The 15413-nt window shown below is 38.9% G+C and overlaps 1 protein-coding gene across 1 annotated transcript in view; it reads right to left on the minus strand.

The window, feature by feature from the left end:
• The window catches only part of LOC118194141 (intermembrane lipid transfer protein VPS13A-like), a 483044-nt gene that overhangs the window by 147244 nt on the left and 320387 nt on the right, over positions 1-15413 (minus strand). Inside the window, exon 48 of the mRNA XM_085810380.1 lies at positions 15130-15210. Coding sequence (XP_085666506.1) covers positions 15130-15210 — 81 coding nt within the window. The remainder of the gene's footprint in view (positions 1-15129; positions 15211-15413) is intronic.

Consider the following 15413-nt stretch of genomic DNA (forward strand, 5'->3'; position numbering starts at 1 on the left):
ATAAATTAGATACTCAATTCTCAATGATTGGCAGGATGTCAAGTTCCATCCGAAATAAGGAAAGAAAAAAAAACTTTTTTTTTTGCTGACTCTCATGCTGAGTAAAGGGACTGAGTGATAAGACACTCGCGCTTTCTTACAGTAACTAGCCGTTACTAACTGATTGCCAACAGGCTAGTCCCTGCAATGTTTTCAAGCAGTACAAGCCGTTACTAACTGATTGCCAACAGACTAGTCCCTCCAGTGTTTTCAAGCAGTACAAGCCGTTACAAACTGATTGCCAACAGGCTAGTCCCTCCAATGTTTTCAAGCAGTACAAGTTAACGGCTTCTACTGCTTGAAACTGATTGCCAAAAGGCTAGTCCTAAAATGTTTTCAAGCAGTACAAGCCGTTACAAACTGATTGCCAACAGGCTAGTCCCTCCAATGTTTTCAAGCGGTACAAGCCGTTACAAACTGATTGCCAACAGGCTAGTCCCTCCAGTGTTTTCAAGCATTACAAGCCGTTACTAACTGATTGCCAACAGGCTAATCACTGCAATGTTTTCAAGCAGTACAAGTATGTAGCATAAAAAGTAGAGATCAAAACTGGTTACATTTTGTACTCCTAGCTGCCTTGTATTGTAATTTTATATGGTATTAATGAATCGTATTTAAATTATGTATAGCATGTAACGGTTGCATAGAATTGTAATATAGCACTGGAATAATGTAATCCTGTGTTAATGCCTTATGTACTGTATTATGCATCGTGTATTGTGTTAGTGAAGTAATGCAAGTCCTCTTTGCTGCGCTGTAAATCTCAGTTGCATATCACGTATTACAGGCAGGCAGGAAGTATGTATAGTAATGAAAAGCTAAGAGTAGTATATTGATCTCTGGGTCGTGTTGCACTCTGCTAAAGGTGTCAAATGTTGCAATAGGTTTTTAAATATTTTAAAATGTACCATGTGACGTAAAATAGAGTAAATTAACGAGTGTCCGTAAGATGCACGTCTACGTATTTGGAAATACCTCCATGTTAGCATATAGAAAGATTACAGTCACTTTAAGGTATGTAACACACTTTACTCATTCGCATCATGAATCATATTATGATTGTTTCAATTAAGTAAATATAATCAAGCATCATGTTGTAAGGATCTTAAGTTTTACTAACGTTTATTTTATTTTAAATCTTTACTATCACTTCTTATTTTCTACTTCCGGCCAGAATTATAAGCGTGAAGGTTTTTATGCAAAGTTTGTCTGGCGAACGCCAAGTATTTAAGTGTGGCCTTTTTGCCAAGCGAAAGAGAGAGGAAGCAGTAAGTCAACGCAGGCCGCTTACCTTAGAAGTTACGCAGTTGCTGTTCGCCTTCCAGGCCAGAGGTTTTAATCCTCTTGATAAATTAAACGTATTGTAGTGTTCACAGTCTTTCTGCTACATACGCTTCCTGTTATTATAAGGCCAATCTTCCACGTGTATTATTCTAAAGTTAAATTAGAGTTTAGTTTTATTTTTATACTTTTTTACGTTAGACCCCGAGTGGAGGGTCAGTGTATTCCGAAGTACGGAAGTTATTGTATATAGAGAAAAATAAAGGGTTTTGTATACCCTTCGTCTGTATCCTGTCTACTTACCACAATTAGTGAACATAGCTTTAGTAAGCTCTCTGTTCCGAGTCAGGTCCTTGTATGTTCCCGAAGAAGGTTAGAAGGAGCATTGAACCTGATAGTGGCGCCCAACGAAGAAGAATAACCATGGCCGAGTTTCAAGAAGAACCTGTGCTGCCTGCAGAAACGGCTCAGAATCCAGAAATGCCAGCTGCCGCCCTGGAAGGATTCGGTTACATCGTCCAGACCATGCGCTCTTCGATGAAACCAGAAGCAACATTTAACGGAAACTCACCGGTAACCAGTTTTTTGGAAAAATTGGATGACCACTTCATGCTCTACCCCGTGAACGAGTTTCAAAAAGTTACCTTAGCTACCAGCGCTTTGAGGGGCCAAGCGCTTAACTGGTTCAAATGTATCGGCAGAAGTCTCTTGGGTCAAGCAGGAAGTCCCACCTATACTTACGAAAATTTCAAGACTGCCCTACTAAAAGCCTTCCCTGTTGTAAGGGATCGTGCGAAATTAGAAACGGAACTTTTTAGTATATATCAACAAAGAATCGAAAACCTCTCGAGCTTTATTTTAAGAAAAATTCACGTTTTCAAGCTCTTGTATGGAAACTTCCGGATCCTGAAATAATTCAAGTGATTTTGCCGAGGTTACTACCCCAAGTGCAAGACTTTATTGAATTAAGAAATCCGACTACACTGGAAAAGTTATTTGAGCTAGCAATCCAGTTTGAAAGTAGAAGAACGGCGGACGTCGAAAGAAGACGCCAATATCAACAGCGAAACCAATTTGGTACGCCAAGACTGCAGCAAACTCAAGCATACGGCTACGGAGAAAAAGCGAATAAGTGGGCAAGGAAACCCGAGCATTCAAAAACAGCCGGCGAACGTCGACAGTTCAATAGCAACCCAGGAAAAAAGTCTCAAGGCCAGGGGAAAAAGAAGGAAAGCACGGAAAGGAAAAATAATTTAAACTAAAACGGATTTCTGCTGACGAGAGGGTGCGGAAATCCGAAGGCCACGAAAACCCCTCTTCCTACAAGTTAAATACAGTAATGGTGAAAAATTTGACTCTTCCGAAGATTGAAGTCTTGGTGAATAATATCCCGGCCACCGCACTCCTGGATACCGGCGCGCAGTGTTCCTGTGTGGCAGAAGTCTTTTTTAGAAAGTATTTTCGCAAATACCGCATATATAATGCGGATAATACGACAGTATTAGCGGCGCAAGGAGAACAATGTAAGTGCGTAGGTAAAGTACCTTTGTATATCCGTATCAAGGACGAACAAGTAAAGGTGATGTTTTTTATAGTAAAGAATTTGCAAGTACATTTAATCTTAGGAATAGACTTTCTTTCAGGCGCACAAGCTATACTGGATTTTAATGAAGCGTCCCTTAAGCTGACAATGAAACCAGTGCGTGTAGAAAAGGTTGAACCGCCAAGGTTAAATCTTGACCACCTGCCTAATGACGAGCAAGATAGAATCCGACAAGTGGTAAGTGAATTTGCTTCGTTATTTAGTGATATTCCAGGATTTACTCAGGTTACTAACCATAGTATTGACACCGGAGATGCATTGCCAGTTCGTCAAAAACCATACCGGTATGATAAGAATAAGGAAAAAATTATAGAATGGCATATTACCGATATGCTACGTAAAGAGATCATAACGCCCATCTCAAGTAGTTATGCTATCCCGGTGGTTTTATGTAAGAAAAATAATGATTATCCTTTGGAGCATCCAAAAAGGTGGAGATTCGCTATTGATAAATTAAATTCCATAACGAAATATCCGGTATATCCGTTGCCGATCATAGAAGAAATTTTAAGGAACATAAAATCAACCAAATTTATGACGACTTTAGACTTAACGACTGGTTATTTTCAAATAGGGGTGAGGCCTGAGGACGTGCCTAAGACTGCTTTTATAACCAAGTCTGGCACTTATGCATTTTTGCGTATGCCGTTTGGCCTTTCAGGCGCCCCAGCAATATTTCAGCGATGCATGGACATTGTGTTAAGACCTGTTCTTGGAAAGTCCACATTTATCTATTTAGATGATATCATTATTACTAGTGATAACCTCGACCAACATATACAGGATTTAAGACAGGTGTTTTCTTTATTAAATGAGGCCGGTCTAAAAGTTAATGTCGAAAAGTGCAAATTTGCAGCCCCTGAATTAAAATATTTAGGTTACAAAATATCGCAAAAAGGGATCGAGACAGATGAATCAAAAATAATCGCTGTACAAAAGTATCCGACTCCAAACACGGCAAAGAAGCTCTCTTCTTTTCTAGGACTTTGTTCATATTATAGGTCCTTTATAAAAGATTTTGCGGCTATCGCTGAGCCATTGTTAAAATTAAAAAGGAAAAAGGCAAGATTCTCGTGGACGGCCGAAGCCAATAGTGCTTTCGAAAAATTAAAACAAGCATTAACGCAAGCCCCTGTGTTGAAATTTCCTGAAAAGGATGAAAATTTAGAAATTTCAGCGGATGCTTCGGATTATGCGGTAGGAGCGGTACTTTCGCAAAATCAGCAGCCCGTGGCATTTTTTAGCCGAACTTTAAATCAAACACAAAGAAACTATTCCGCGACCGAGAGAGAGGCACTTGCAGTTCTGTTAGCAGTGCAAAAGTTCCGAGTCTATTTTGGAAAGGCGCCGATAACAGTATATTCTGATCATGCGGCGGTAACTAGATTGTACTCAGGGAAAAATTTATCCCCAAGGTTAATAAGATGGGCACTCAAGCTGCAAGAATATAATCTGGTAATCAAGCATACCCCCGGAAAGGAAAATATCGTAGCAGATGCCCTATCACGAATTAAATTAGACGAACGTAAAAGTTGAAATGCTTACAGCGTGTACAATAAATTCCCGAGAAACTGTAATAACCGAACTGGGTAAGGATCCTGAGTTTGGAAGTATTTATGAGTATTTGAAGGATTCTGAAAATTTTAGCCACCAAGATATTGTGGCGATAAGAAATAGGGCGGCCCATTACGAACTAATAGATGGTCTATTATTCTACACAAAAACTACGAATTCCAACAACGAATTTCGACCTGTTATCCCAGCTAGTCTTAGATTAAATATCCTGCAAGAGCTCCATGACAGCCCTTTAGCTTCTCATGCTGGTATTCGAAAAACTATCCAACGCGTACGCGAGGCAGTCTACTTTCCTGAACTGCAAAAGTTAACAAGGGCGTATGTCCAGTCCTGCCCAACATGTCAAGCCGTTAATTATATTAATTTCCGCCCGGCCGGGTTTCTAAATAGTATTAAATCCGAATTTCCCAATGAAATAATTGGCATCGATTTATTGGGCCCTTTCCGAAAAAGTCAGTTAAATAAAAGTCGCTATCTCCTTGTTATGGTTGATCATTTTAGTAAATGGACCGAAATTGTTCCCTTAAAACGAGCCTCCGCGAAATTAGTTACCGATTCTATTTTAAATAAATATATTTTAAAATACGGGGCGCCCCTAAAAGTTATATCGGATAATGGTCCTCAATTTGTAAGTAATATATTTGAAGACATGTGCCAAAAACTGGGCATACGTCATTTAAAAATGGTCCCGTATCGGCCGCAATCAAATATAGCGGAACGGGTCAACAGAAATATAGTGAAAATTATCCGTAGTTATGTTAAAAATTTTCATAAAAGCTGGGATAACTATGTCAATGAATTTGCTTTCGCCCTTAGGACCGCAAAACATGATACAACGGGCAAAACTCCTGCTGAGTTATTTCTAGGCAGAAAGATTATAACACCGTTAGATAAACTATTTTATGTGCAACAAAGAGCCCTAGAATTTAAAATGGGTGATATAGAAAAACTAATAAAAGAAGCAAAAAAGAATACGGAAGTAGCACAAAGAAAACAGAAATTATATTATGATTTGAAACGACGGGGAGTAACTTATAAAGTAGGGGATGAAGTTTTAAAAATTAAGCATTCACTTTCTTCAGCACCAGAAGATAAAACTGCCAAATTTTTTCCACGATTTGAAGGACCATATGTTATAGAAAAAATAACTCACGCTGTTGTAGTGTTAAAAGCCAGAAATGGTGAAACCTGTTCCGCAAACATTGATCAAATCAAGCCCTACTTCGATCGTAATAAAATGCAAATCTTTTCAGATCTTTTGCAGGATCCGGCACGGCAGACACCGCAGGTACAAGTTCCAGACGTGAAAAAACGACAAGTACAAGGGCAAGCCAATGAGAGACAGAAACAAGTGAAAAGAAAATTGCCCCGCGGAAAAATTGAATGTAACAAGAAAAAGAAGCCGTTCCACCGTCCAGAAAACACAGTTCACGGACACCCCCAGAATGAAGAAGGGAGAAGGACGACGTATGTGAAGAGGACCAGGAGAAATGACGGCAACTATAACCCGGCTTTAAAACGGAAGATCTACTCATCCGACAGAACTCTCCGCAGCAAAAGTCGCCGAACTGCGGAAGGGCCATCAGCGGCGGAGGAAAAAGTACAAGAAAAATTTGAACGGCCAACAACGAGGTCCAAGCAGGATCACGACAGAAGTTTCCCGGTTCCGCCAAGACCAGCTGCCATTAAACGGCAAAGACCACAAGCAGAGGAGAAAAGGAAAGTATTCAAGGGTGGCCGTACTGGTGAGAAAAGGAAGCTTCCAGAGGAAAGCACTGAAGGGCGAGCCCGTACAAGAAGGAGGATAAACCAAGCTACTATTTGCAGTACCTTTAAAGACTGGGCCCAGAAAAGGATGTCCGAATATTACAAAGATAAGTAAAATTTTATGTTACTTTGCAAACTTAAGTTAATCTTTCATTCTTACTGCAAGTGGCAGATTTCAAGAAGTTTTACCTCATGCGAGGTCTACCTTTATCGCCAAAAGGGCGAGAAATGAGTTGTGACCGATTTTCTTATTATGTTTTTCAATTACTCGTGCGTAAAACTAAAGTTGATGTATAATAGCGTTGTGTAAAGACTTAAATATTGTAAAAAGTTATTGTATAAATTTTATTTAAAACATTCTAGCAAGAAAGAAGTTTTAGTCTGAAAGACTTTTTGAAATGTAGTATTATTTCAATGTAGAAAGAATTGGCACTTGCTTTGAAAAGAATAGAAGTTAACAATGTACTACTAATGTATGTTTTCAAATGTGTAAAATTAACGGCATGTTGATATGTTCTTATATACATGTGAACTGTTATTTTAAATGTTAAGAAATACCGTGATATGGTAAAAGTGAAAGTAATGTTAAAAATTTGTTATTCGTGTGACTGTAAAGATTAAATCATGGCGAATATGTGGTAAAGGTTGAATGATGTAGTTAGGCTCTCTGACGCTACACTTTAGAGTTAGCCACTTTTAGAATAGTACCTCAGGGTTTAGAGTTGAAAGTAGGGTGTGTTAAGAGGTCTCGTTATGTTGAATTTTAACACGTTAGTGTTTTGATTGTAGGAGGAAGTGTGGCACACGTAGACAGAAACACATTCGTGTTTGGTGTTCTTTTACAACACATGTCAGAGAGCAGGGGGAGAGATAATTAAAATAGTCGTGAATGAAATAAAAATGTTAAGAGCAGTATAATTCTATATGTTACTTGCCATGTCATTGTGTAACATTTCATTAAACTAGTTTTCCTTCCAGATCTCTGGAAGGAACCAGAATTGAATAAAGCTCCTGTTTAGATGCAGTACAGATGAAAAAAAAGATTGTTGTATATCCTGGGAGCTGATATTGTAAGCTGTATTTCTTTCTTTTAAATTTCTAGTTTCTAGGGAAGTTGTGTTTGTAAAAGGTTGGCCTCGCGTTAGATTCTAGAGCTAAAAGTTTTCAACAAGGTCGTTTTAGACCTCAGTTTCAAACTAATTAACTCTGGCGGGAAGTATGTAAGGATCTTAAGTTTTATTAACGTTTATTTTATTTTAAATCTTTACTATCACTTCTTATTTTCTACTTCCGGCCAGAATTATAAGCGTTAAGGATTTTATGCAAAGTTTGTCTGGCGAACGCCAAGTATTTAAGCGTGGCCTTTTTGCCAAGCAGGAGAGAGGAAGCAGTGAGTTCGAAGCAGGCCGCTTACCTTAGAAGTTACGCAGTTGCTATTTGCCTTCCAGGCCAGAGGTTTTAATCCTCTTGATAAATTAAACGTATTGTAGTGTTCACAGTCTCTATGCTACATACGCTTCCTGTTATTATAAGGCCAATCTTCCACGTATATTATTCTAAAGTTAAATTAGAGTTTAGTTTTATTTTGATATCTTTTACGTTAGACCCCGAGTGGAGGGTCATTGTATTCCGAGTACGGAAGTCATTGTATATAAAGAAAAATAAAGGGTTTTGTATACCCTTCGTCTGTATCCTGTCTACTTACCACAATTAGTGAACATAGCTTTAGTAAGCTCTCTGTTCCGAGTCAGGTCCTTGTATGTTCCCGAAGAAGGTTAGAAGGAGCATTGAACCTGATAATGTGTTGCAAAATGTGTTATTAAAAGTATCAAATGTGACAAGTATTGTAAAAAGTACCAAAGGTCATCATAATATGTACCAAGTTTTGTAAAATAGAGTAAATTAAAGAGTGTCAGAAAGTGGCATTTATATGTATTTTGAAATATCTCTAAGTTCGTATGTAGAAAGATTATAGTTACTTTAAGGTAAGTAACACCCTTTACTCATTTGTACTGTGAATTAAACTCTGTTTTGTTTCAATAAAGTATATATAATCAAGCATCATGCGCTGTGAAATGTTTGTTAAATATATCAAATATGTCAAGTGTTCTAAAAAGTATCAAAGTTCTAATATGCACCAAGATTTGTAAAATCGAATCAAATTAACGAGTGTCAATCTCCATGTTAGCATACAGAAAGATTACAGCTACTTTAAGGCAGGATCCATTACAGATAGGTTCAGTTCAAAACAACTATGGTACAATGATGAACACAATTGAGGATACAATTAGGGAAATAATGAGGTTCCATTTCCCAGAAGACGACCTCAACCAGAACTCTACATATCACGCAGATATCCGTGCCCAATCAACCGAGATTCCAAACTCGGAAGACGATCAGCCGTTCACACTCGAAGAAACGAAAGTACTCGAAGACCAGGATACCATTAAATACCTCGGATTCACGCTTGATAAGAAGCTTACGTGGGTATCACATCTTACAGTTTGGTTTGGCTCATTTAATTACGGCAAAGCACACTAGGGCTATTTGCCTAAGGGAAGGGATGCCTTCGTGAGGGACTTTCTAAGGGAAACTGGCTCGTATACACGTTACACATGGGGAAAACCACGAAAACGCAGATGCAGCCAGCCCGTTCGCGAATTACGAACCTCGGACCGAACTACCAGTGTTCAGCGACTTTACCGCTCGGCCGCTGGTGGGACCACATCTTACGGAAGTCCGAAATTTGACGCATCGAATCATGAATAAACTAAACAGGATAATCACGGACAAGTGGAGCCAAAAGAAGAGCCTGTTAAAACATCTATGCCTAAATGCACGCATGATCTATGCCTAAATTGAAAGCATGAACCTCTACGGCTGCTCCGTCTGGATGACTGTCACAGGAAGAATATGTCAAAATGTACAACAAATACAGCGAGTAATCCTGTTAAAAATCACCAGTGTGTATAGCACCACATCAACTGCAGCACTTCAGGTTGTAGCTGGCACGCTCCCACTCGACTTAAAAGCAAAATTAGAAAGGTCAATCTATCGACTCCTACACTACAAAGAGGACCTTCACACTAAAGAAGATTTACATCTATTCTATGCCAGCACAGAAAGTTTACAAGATCCCCCTATCTTACAACCAGGAGATATACCCATTCTTCCCTGGTGCAAATCGCCACTCTCAGGACAACAAAGAGAGACTTTCTCTGACGAATCAAAAATTTCAGGGCGAGTAGGGGCAACGTTCACAGTCTTTTCGAACAATGAAGAAATTTTTCAAGCACAATTCCGTCTAAGCAACCATGTTTCAGTCTTCCAAGCCGAGTCCCTCGCACTCAAAGAAGCAGCACTATGGTTAGGTACGCAACCAGCAGCTCACACTTCATTCTTCACAAATAGCATGAGCGTTCTGAATGCGCTGAATTCCTTTCCTCCAAAACACCCGCACACGGCAGCACTTAGAGAGATCCTCTTGACGTTAGGCTCTTCCATCCCTTTAAAGAACAACTGGATAAAAGGACATACTGAGCAGAAAGGCAACGAATGAGCGGATAAATTAGCTAAGACTGCAGCTCTAAAACCAGAAATCGACAAGGAAGTTCCGCTTTCCGCAGAAGTTGCAAAACGGCTCCCCAAGACAACATTGTAAGACACATGGTCATCAAGATTGCAAGAAGAAGACACAGGAAGATTTACTTACAACATCTTCCCAATACCATCTCTCAAGAGGCTCAAATACAACCGACTCTTCCTCCAGGCCAGTACCAACCACGGGAAATTCCCAGCGTATTACAGACGATTCCTCAGACGGGACGTTAACTGTTCTTGTGGTTTTCGCGGGGAAGACGCCGACGCACTTCATTACCTGCTCTCCAGCCCTCTGACAGAGTACCTTCGACAGCAGTTCTTTCCTTCCGACTACATCACATATCCAGTGAACAGACTGTTCACGGACTATTACTGCAACAAGGGCATCTTAGAGATAATGAAGCAAGTGAATGAAAATAATTATATCCAAGAAACTAAAGATTAATGTAAAATGTAGAAAGGCGACCTAACCGTCAGATTGCTACCAATGACTAGGATGACTTCCTAACACTGCAGTGCCATTAACTTAGTTTGGAGGAACAGGTTAAGTAAAGTGACCATACCATATCTCTCCTGCTTCGAAATAACCTAATGTGTCTAGAGTGGCGTCAGAACTAAATGGGTGGTGGATGATGATCCTCCATCACCAGGATTTGGCGATTGGGTCTCGTAATCCCCAGTCGCCCTTTAAAAGGGGCAGTATATAAGGCATTTCTTCCGCCTTCTTAGCATGCCCTCGTAGTGTACTGGTCAGCATGCTCGGCACGTATTCGAGAGGTTCGTGGTTCGATTCCCGGGGAGGGCATTGCTCATTTTTCATGCTTTCAAAAAAAAAAAAACCTAATGTGTCTACAGATCTACTTAATTTATCGTGATTGCATAGTGTCAGTATAGGGGGGTTTTCATTGTAGAAGACTGATTATGTCGAAAACTCAAAATGCTATTTTCAGTCTTTCATCGTTAGCTAAACCGCGGCCACCAGAAAAGAAGTTTCTAAAAAATGAATTTTCCATTATGCTTACGAGTACGTTTTTCTAATCAATTGCTAAAATACTTGCGTTAAAATAATAAATTTAGATATGCCATAGACGGATGGAGAACCTTCTGGAACGAGTTTTTACTGGTTTGGCAACCAAAAGCTATATAAATCCTGCTGGTACTTGGAAGAGTGTGTATCTCGTCAGAGTCTCTTAGTCGATCGCGAGTGTATCGAGTATGTCGCAGTCTATCAAGTTAATCTAGTCTAGCGTCGAGTTGGTCGTCGAGTGTGCATCGTTGAGTCTATCGAGCGTATCGTCGTGTGCATCCCGAGTTGTAGCGTGTAGTCTTCGAGAGTACGTTGAGAACGATCGAACCGAGTCGGGAGATGCACTCTGGTGCTCTGCTTTGAAGCTGTCTTCAACGTTATAGCCTGAAGGCTGTGTTGCTGATTATTTCTGATATCAAGGTAGCAGTTGTTTTTCTCTTAGCCATCTTCTATCCTGTCTTCCTGGACTTACTCTGCTGCGCTCATTCTACTTGAAAAGCCCTTCTATGTGACACGAAGTTCTGACAGCCGAAACGAAACGCAGCATGAGCTTTTCATGCTAATCTCGGCATGCAGCGGACGTTGGAGTTAGTTGATAATATTCAGTCCTTGATTAGATAATTAACTTGTTGCAATCGTTTGCGAGTTTGAGACCTTGCCAACCAAACACGCGCATTTCAGTGTTAGCGATCAAAGTCTCAGCTCTATTTAACACTCGAACGCGAAGTTTTCGGTTTTATCCGTTTCGTGCACCCTCTGTGAGTTTGTCACTAAACTGATTGTGCAACATTTGGTCTCGTTTATTCGCCCTCCCAACACTGTTGTAAGTTCAGATTGGAATCCTAATATTCTTCTTTTCTGCCTCTCAGGGTGGGATGCGACCCTATGTTCTATGGTAATTATTGCTCATCTGGATGAGTACTATCACCCCTCTTAATTTGTAAAAGTATTTAGAATCACCCTGTAGAATTAACTGCCGATTTATCATTTGTCATAATCAGTTTCGTTTACGAAACTGACTATGACAACCTTTCGTTTTACAACGTTGTCAACCAATCCCGATTTCTTAACCTCGAAATGTGCTGTGGCTTTCTTATGTTCAGTTACGCGCACAACTAGCTGAGACCACATTGCCGTTACCAACAGTCCTGTAAGGTTCGAGTATCGCATAGCAGTTTCTCTGATTTTTATAAAAAGGCTGCGTTAATAAAGTTGATTGTTTTAGCAACAAGGAGTCACCTTGTAGGCACCAGCACCAAGCCATATCCAAAACAAAGCTTTTATAAAGCCAAAGCGTATTCTGTCGCCATGGTTACTACAGAAGATAGTACCGTTCACTGTATCAAATGCAAAACCAGAAGCTCACGCTACAAAGGTACAGTGCTTGACCACTCTCTCTAACTTTCCCTTCTAGAATTCAGTACTTAAAACGTTTCTCCTCATGGTAGAATTTGCATTCTTTCACGCGCGCTACCAAATTTAAATATTCTGCCATTGACAATTAGGGAAAAGAAGGCTTATGGGAAAGAAAGCATAAATTTAAATGGTTATTCAGAATAAATATAAATCCATACAAGTTTATATAGCAGATTTTCGAGATAATGTGTTGTGAGACACCCAGGTTTCTACGCGATTGATGGCGTTTTCAGGAGGAAAGGAAACAGTTGAAGACAGAATTTCCAGGGAAGGGCCAGGAACTCCAAGAACTGAGGAAAATGTTTGCAGATCCGGGATCTCTTGTGTTGCGTTGATAGGTAGTTAGAATGATCGAAGAAGAAATGAATTTAAATTACACAAACATTCATTAAATTTTGACAAATGACTTGGGGATGAGACAAATCTGCGCAAAAATTGCTCTAAAAATCTTTCACAGAAACAAAAGAATAACAAAACTGGCAAATGCCTTGATTTTTGGAGCGGACTGAAAACGATCTCCATTTTCCAGAACGTGTCATTACAGGTGATGAGCCTTAGGGACCACTCAAAGTTCTACTCCAATACCACCTCCAGTACCACTCAAAAACGAACGCCACAGCCAAGAATGGCACAGACGAAACTCACTAAGACCACAACAAACAAAAACGAGCAAACTGAAGATCTGCCGATTTTTTTTTTTTTTTTTTTTTTTTTTTTTTTTTTTTTTTTTTTTTTATGAGTGAAGCAGCTTTTTTGAAAGATTTGGAAAAAAAAGTCAGGTATGTGAAACCAAGAATTACGATGAGTTCGGTTCTGCATGGAGATTACATTGGACTGGAGTAAGTTGACTTTCTTCTATTCCCAAGATTGAAAATCCACCTCAAAAGACGTTATTTTGAGACATTGAGAACTATTAAATGCAGTTGCAGCATCCGAATTCCAACACTTCTATGCAGAATGAAAAAAATCATCTCCATGACGTGTAGCTTCCCAGTGTGAGAATGTAGTTTTAAGTGAATAAAATATCATATATTATCAATTAAAATTCAATCTCGTAGAAATGAAGGAAAATGGAAACGATTTGAGAGGATTTTTGATGGATTGTGGATTATTGACGGATAGAGTTTGTTGTAAAAAATGTAAGATACCATGTAGGTTAGTAAGTAACAAGACGTTTGTAGAGACATTAGGTATTTTTTGGAGGCCGGCAAGAAGAAAAATATGCAACGCTTTCGCCGGGAATCGAACCGCGGACCTCTCAATCAAGCGCTGAGTGTGGTGACCACTACACCACAAAGTCACGCTAAGAAGGCTGGAGAAATACCTTATATACACTCCTTTTATAGAGCGACTGGGGATTTTAGGTGACCCAATTGCCAAATCCTGGGTGTGGAGGTTCATCATCCACCACACTTTTCTTAGTTAAAGCGCCACTGTAGAGACATTAGGTATTTTTTGGAAGCAGGAGATGTGAAAAATTAGGAACGCCTTCACCTGGAATCGAACCGCGGAGCTCTAGAATAGGCGCCCAGCGTGCAGACCACCACACCACGAAGGCATGCCAAGAAGGCGGGAGAAATACTTTATAAGTCGTCCAATGGTAGTATTTGGAGATGCAAAATGTGTGAGGTTGAGAAATCAATTAGGTTAAGATCTTGGTTCGCCTGTAGTAAGCTTAATTAACAGTTAATTAATTCTTAAATACATAATTATTTGTTAAGGGAGAAATATCTAAACGTTTTCGGCATTGTTTTAAAAATTACATCCTTTTAACCTTAATCATTTCCATTAACCATTCCTTAACATTTTGTGGTACTTACGGAAAATCCCGTCGAACATTTTTGCCTATTAAATAAAAGACGTCACACTACGTGCTTTTACAAGTATTCTTCAAACACGCTTTAAACATTCCTTGATTGCACGTGTTAGTTATTATTCTTGAGTAAAGACTCCTTCCCCCCCATCACGCATTTTCGGAAAAAAAAAAAGTAAATAAAAAGATTCAAATTTGGGACCTGTAAAGCTACTGTAAAAGCACTTTTTTTCGAGAGCCGTAATTTTCGTGAAAATGAAGATATCCGTGACTTCGCGAAATTTGGTAAATGAAAAATTTCTGATTTTTTATTATTATTCGAGGCGAAAAAAAGTATTTCACGAGACTTATTTTCTCGCGAAAATTAAAACTTAGCGAAAATAGGTACTTTTACAGTATATCTCCTTAATAAAAAATAATGGAAATTTTTAATGAAAAATTAAATATAAATAAATGATAATATAATAAATTTCAAAGAAAATAAGAATAGAACGATTTTTGTTTTAGTAAACTCTTTTCTTTTTTTTGGGGGGGGGGCGCGATTGATGCTGTTTCTTGTAGTCGACGGGATTTTCGATAAGTACCCACATTTTGTTCCTTTTAAAATCATGGATAATAGTCGTAAATTTATATCCATTCATGATTTTTGAGTCTATTATCCATGATTTCTGGTAAAAACAAGATGGTCGCCATTTTTGAAACACGCAGTTTCATCGGAAATTTTGATGGTAACCATTTTTCAAAACACGATATTTGACGCGCTTTGGCGTCAAAAATATTCGCCAAATTTTGAAGGTGGGTTATACTAAAGCTGTTCCGTCATCAACATCTTGTGAGTGCAAGATTTGCACTCGATAGCTTATCACAAAATTGATTAGAAATCGATGACAATTTTCTGCTCAGAGTAAAACACCTTCAATGAACTAATAAACAGTTAGATACATAGAAAAAGTACATAGAACTACATAGACAACAGAAATACATAAATACATAAATGTTTCAACACACCTTGAGTGGAGAACGGACAGTCACAATCCGTTGTCCATGCTGTATTTCAGTGCTCACCAATACAAAATACCGAGTTTTGTTCTGAAAATGAAATAAAAAAATTGCTTACACACATATCAAACGTTATAATAAACATTTCATTTATAATAATGCAAAATTAATAACATAATAAATATTTAATTTGCAATAACCAAGGCTGTGGAATCGGAGTCGGGCAGATTTGGGGGTAAAAGGAGTCAGAGCTGGAGTTGCTACAAACAGGTCGACTCCGACTCCAGTTTTTG

The sequence above is a fragment of the Stegodyphus dumicola genome, chromosome 2 (assembly GCF_044657685.1).
Source record: "Stegodyphus dumicola isolate Sdum_Otavi_A_Nest chromosome 2, ASM4465768v1".
In the NCBI taxonomy this organism is placed as follows: Eukaryota; Metazoa; Arthropoda; class Arachnida; order Araneae; family Eresidae; genus Stegodyphus; species Stegodyphus dumicola.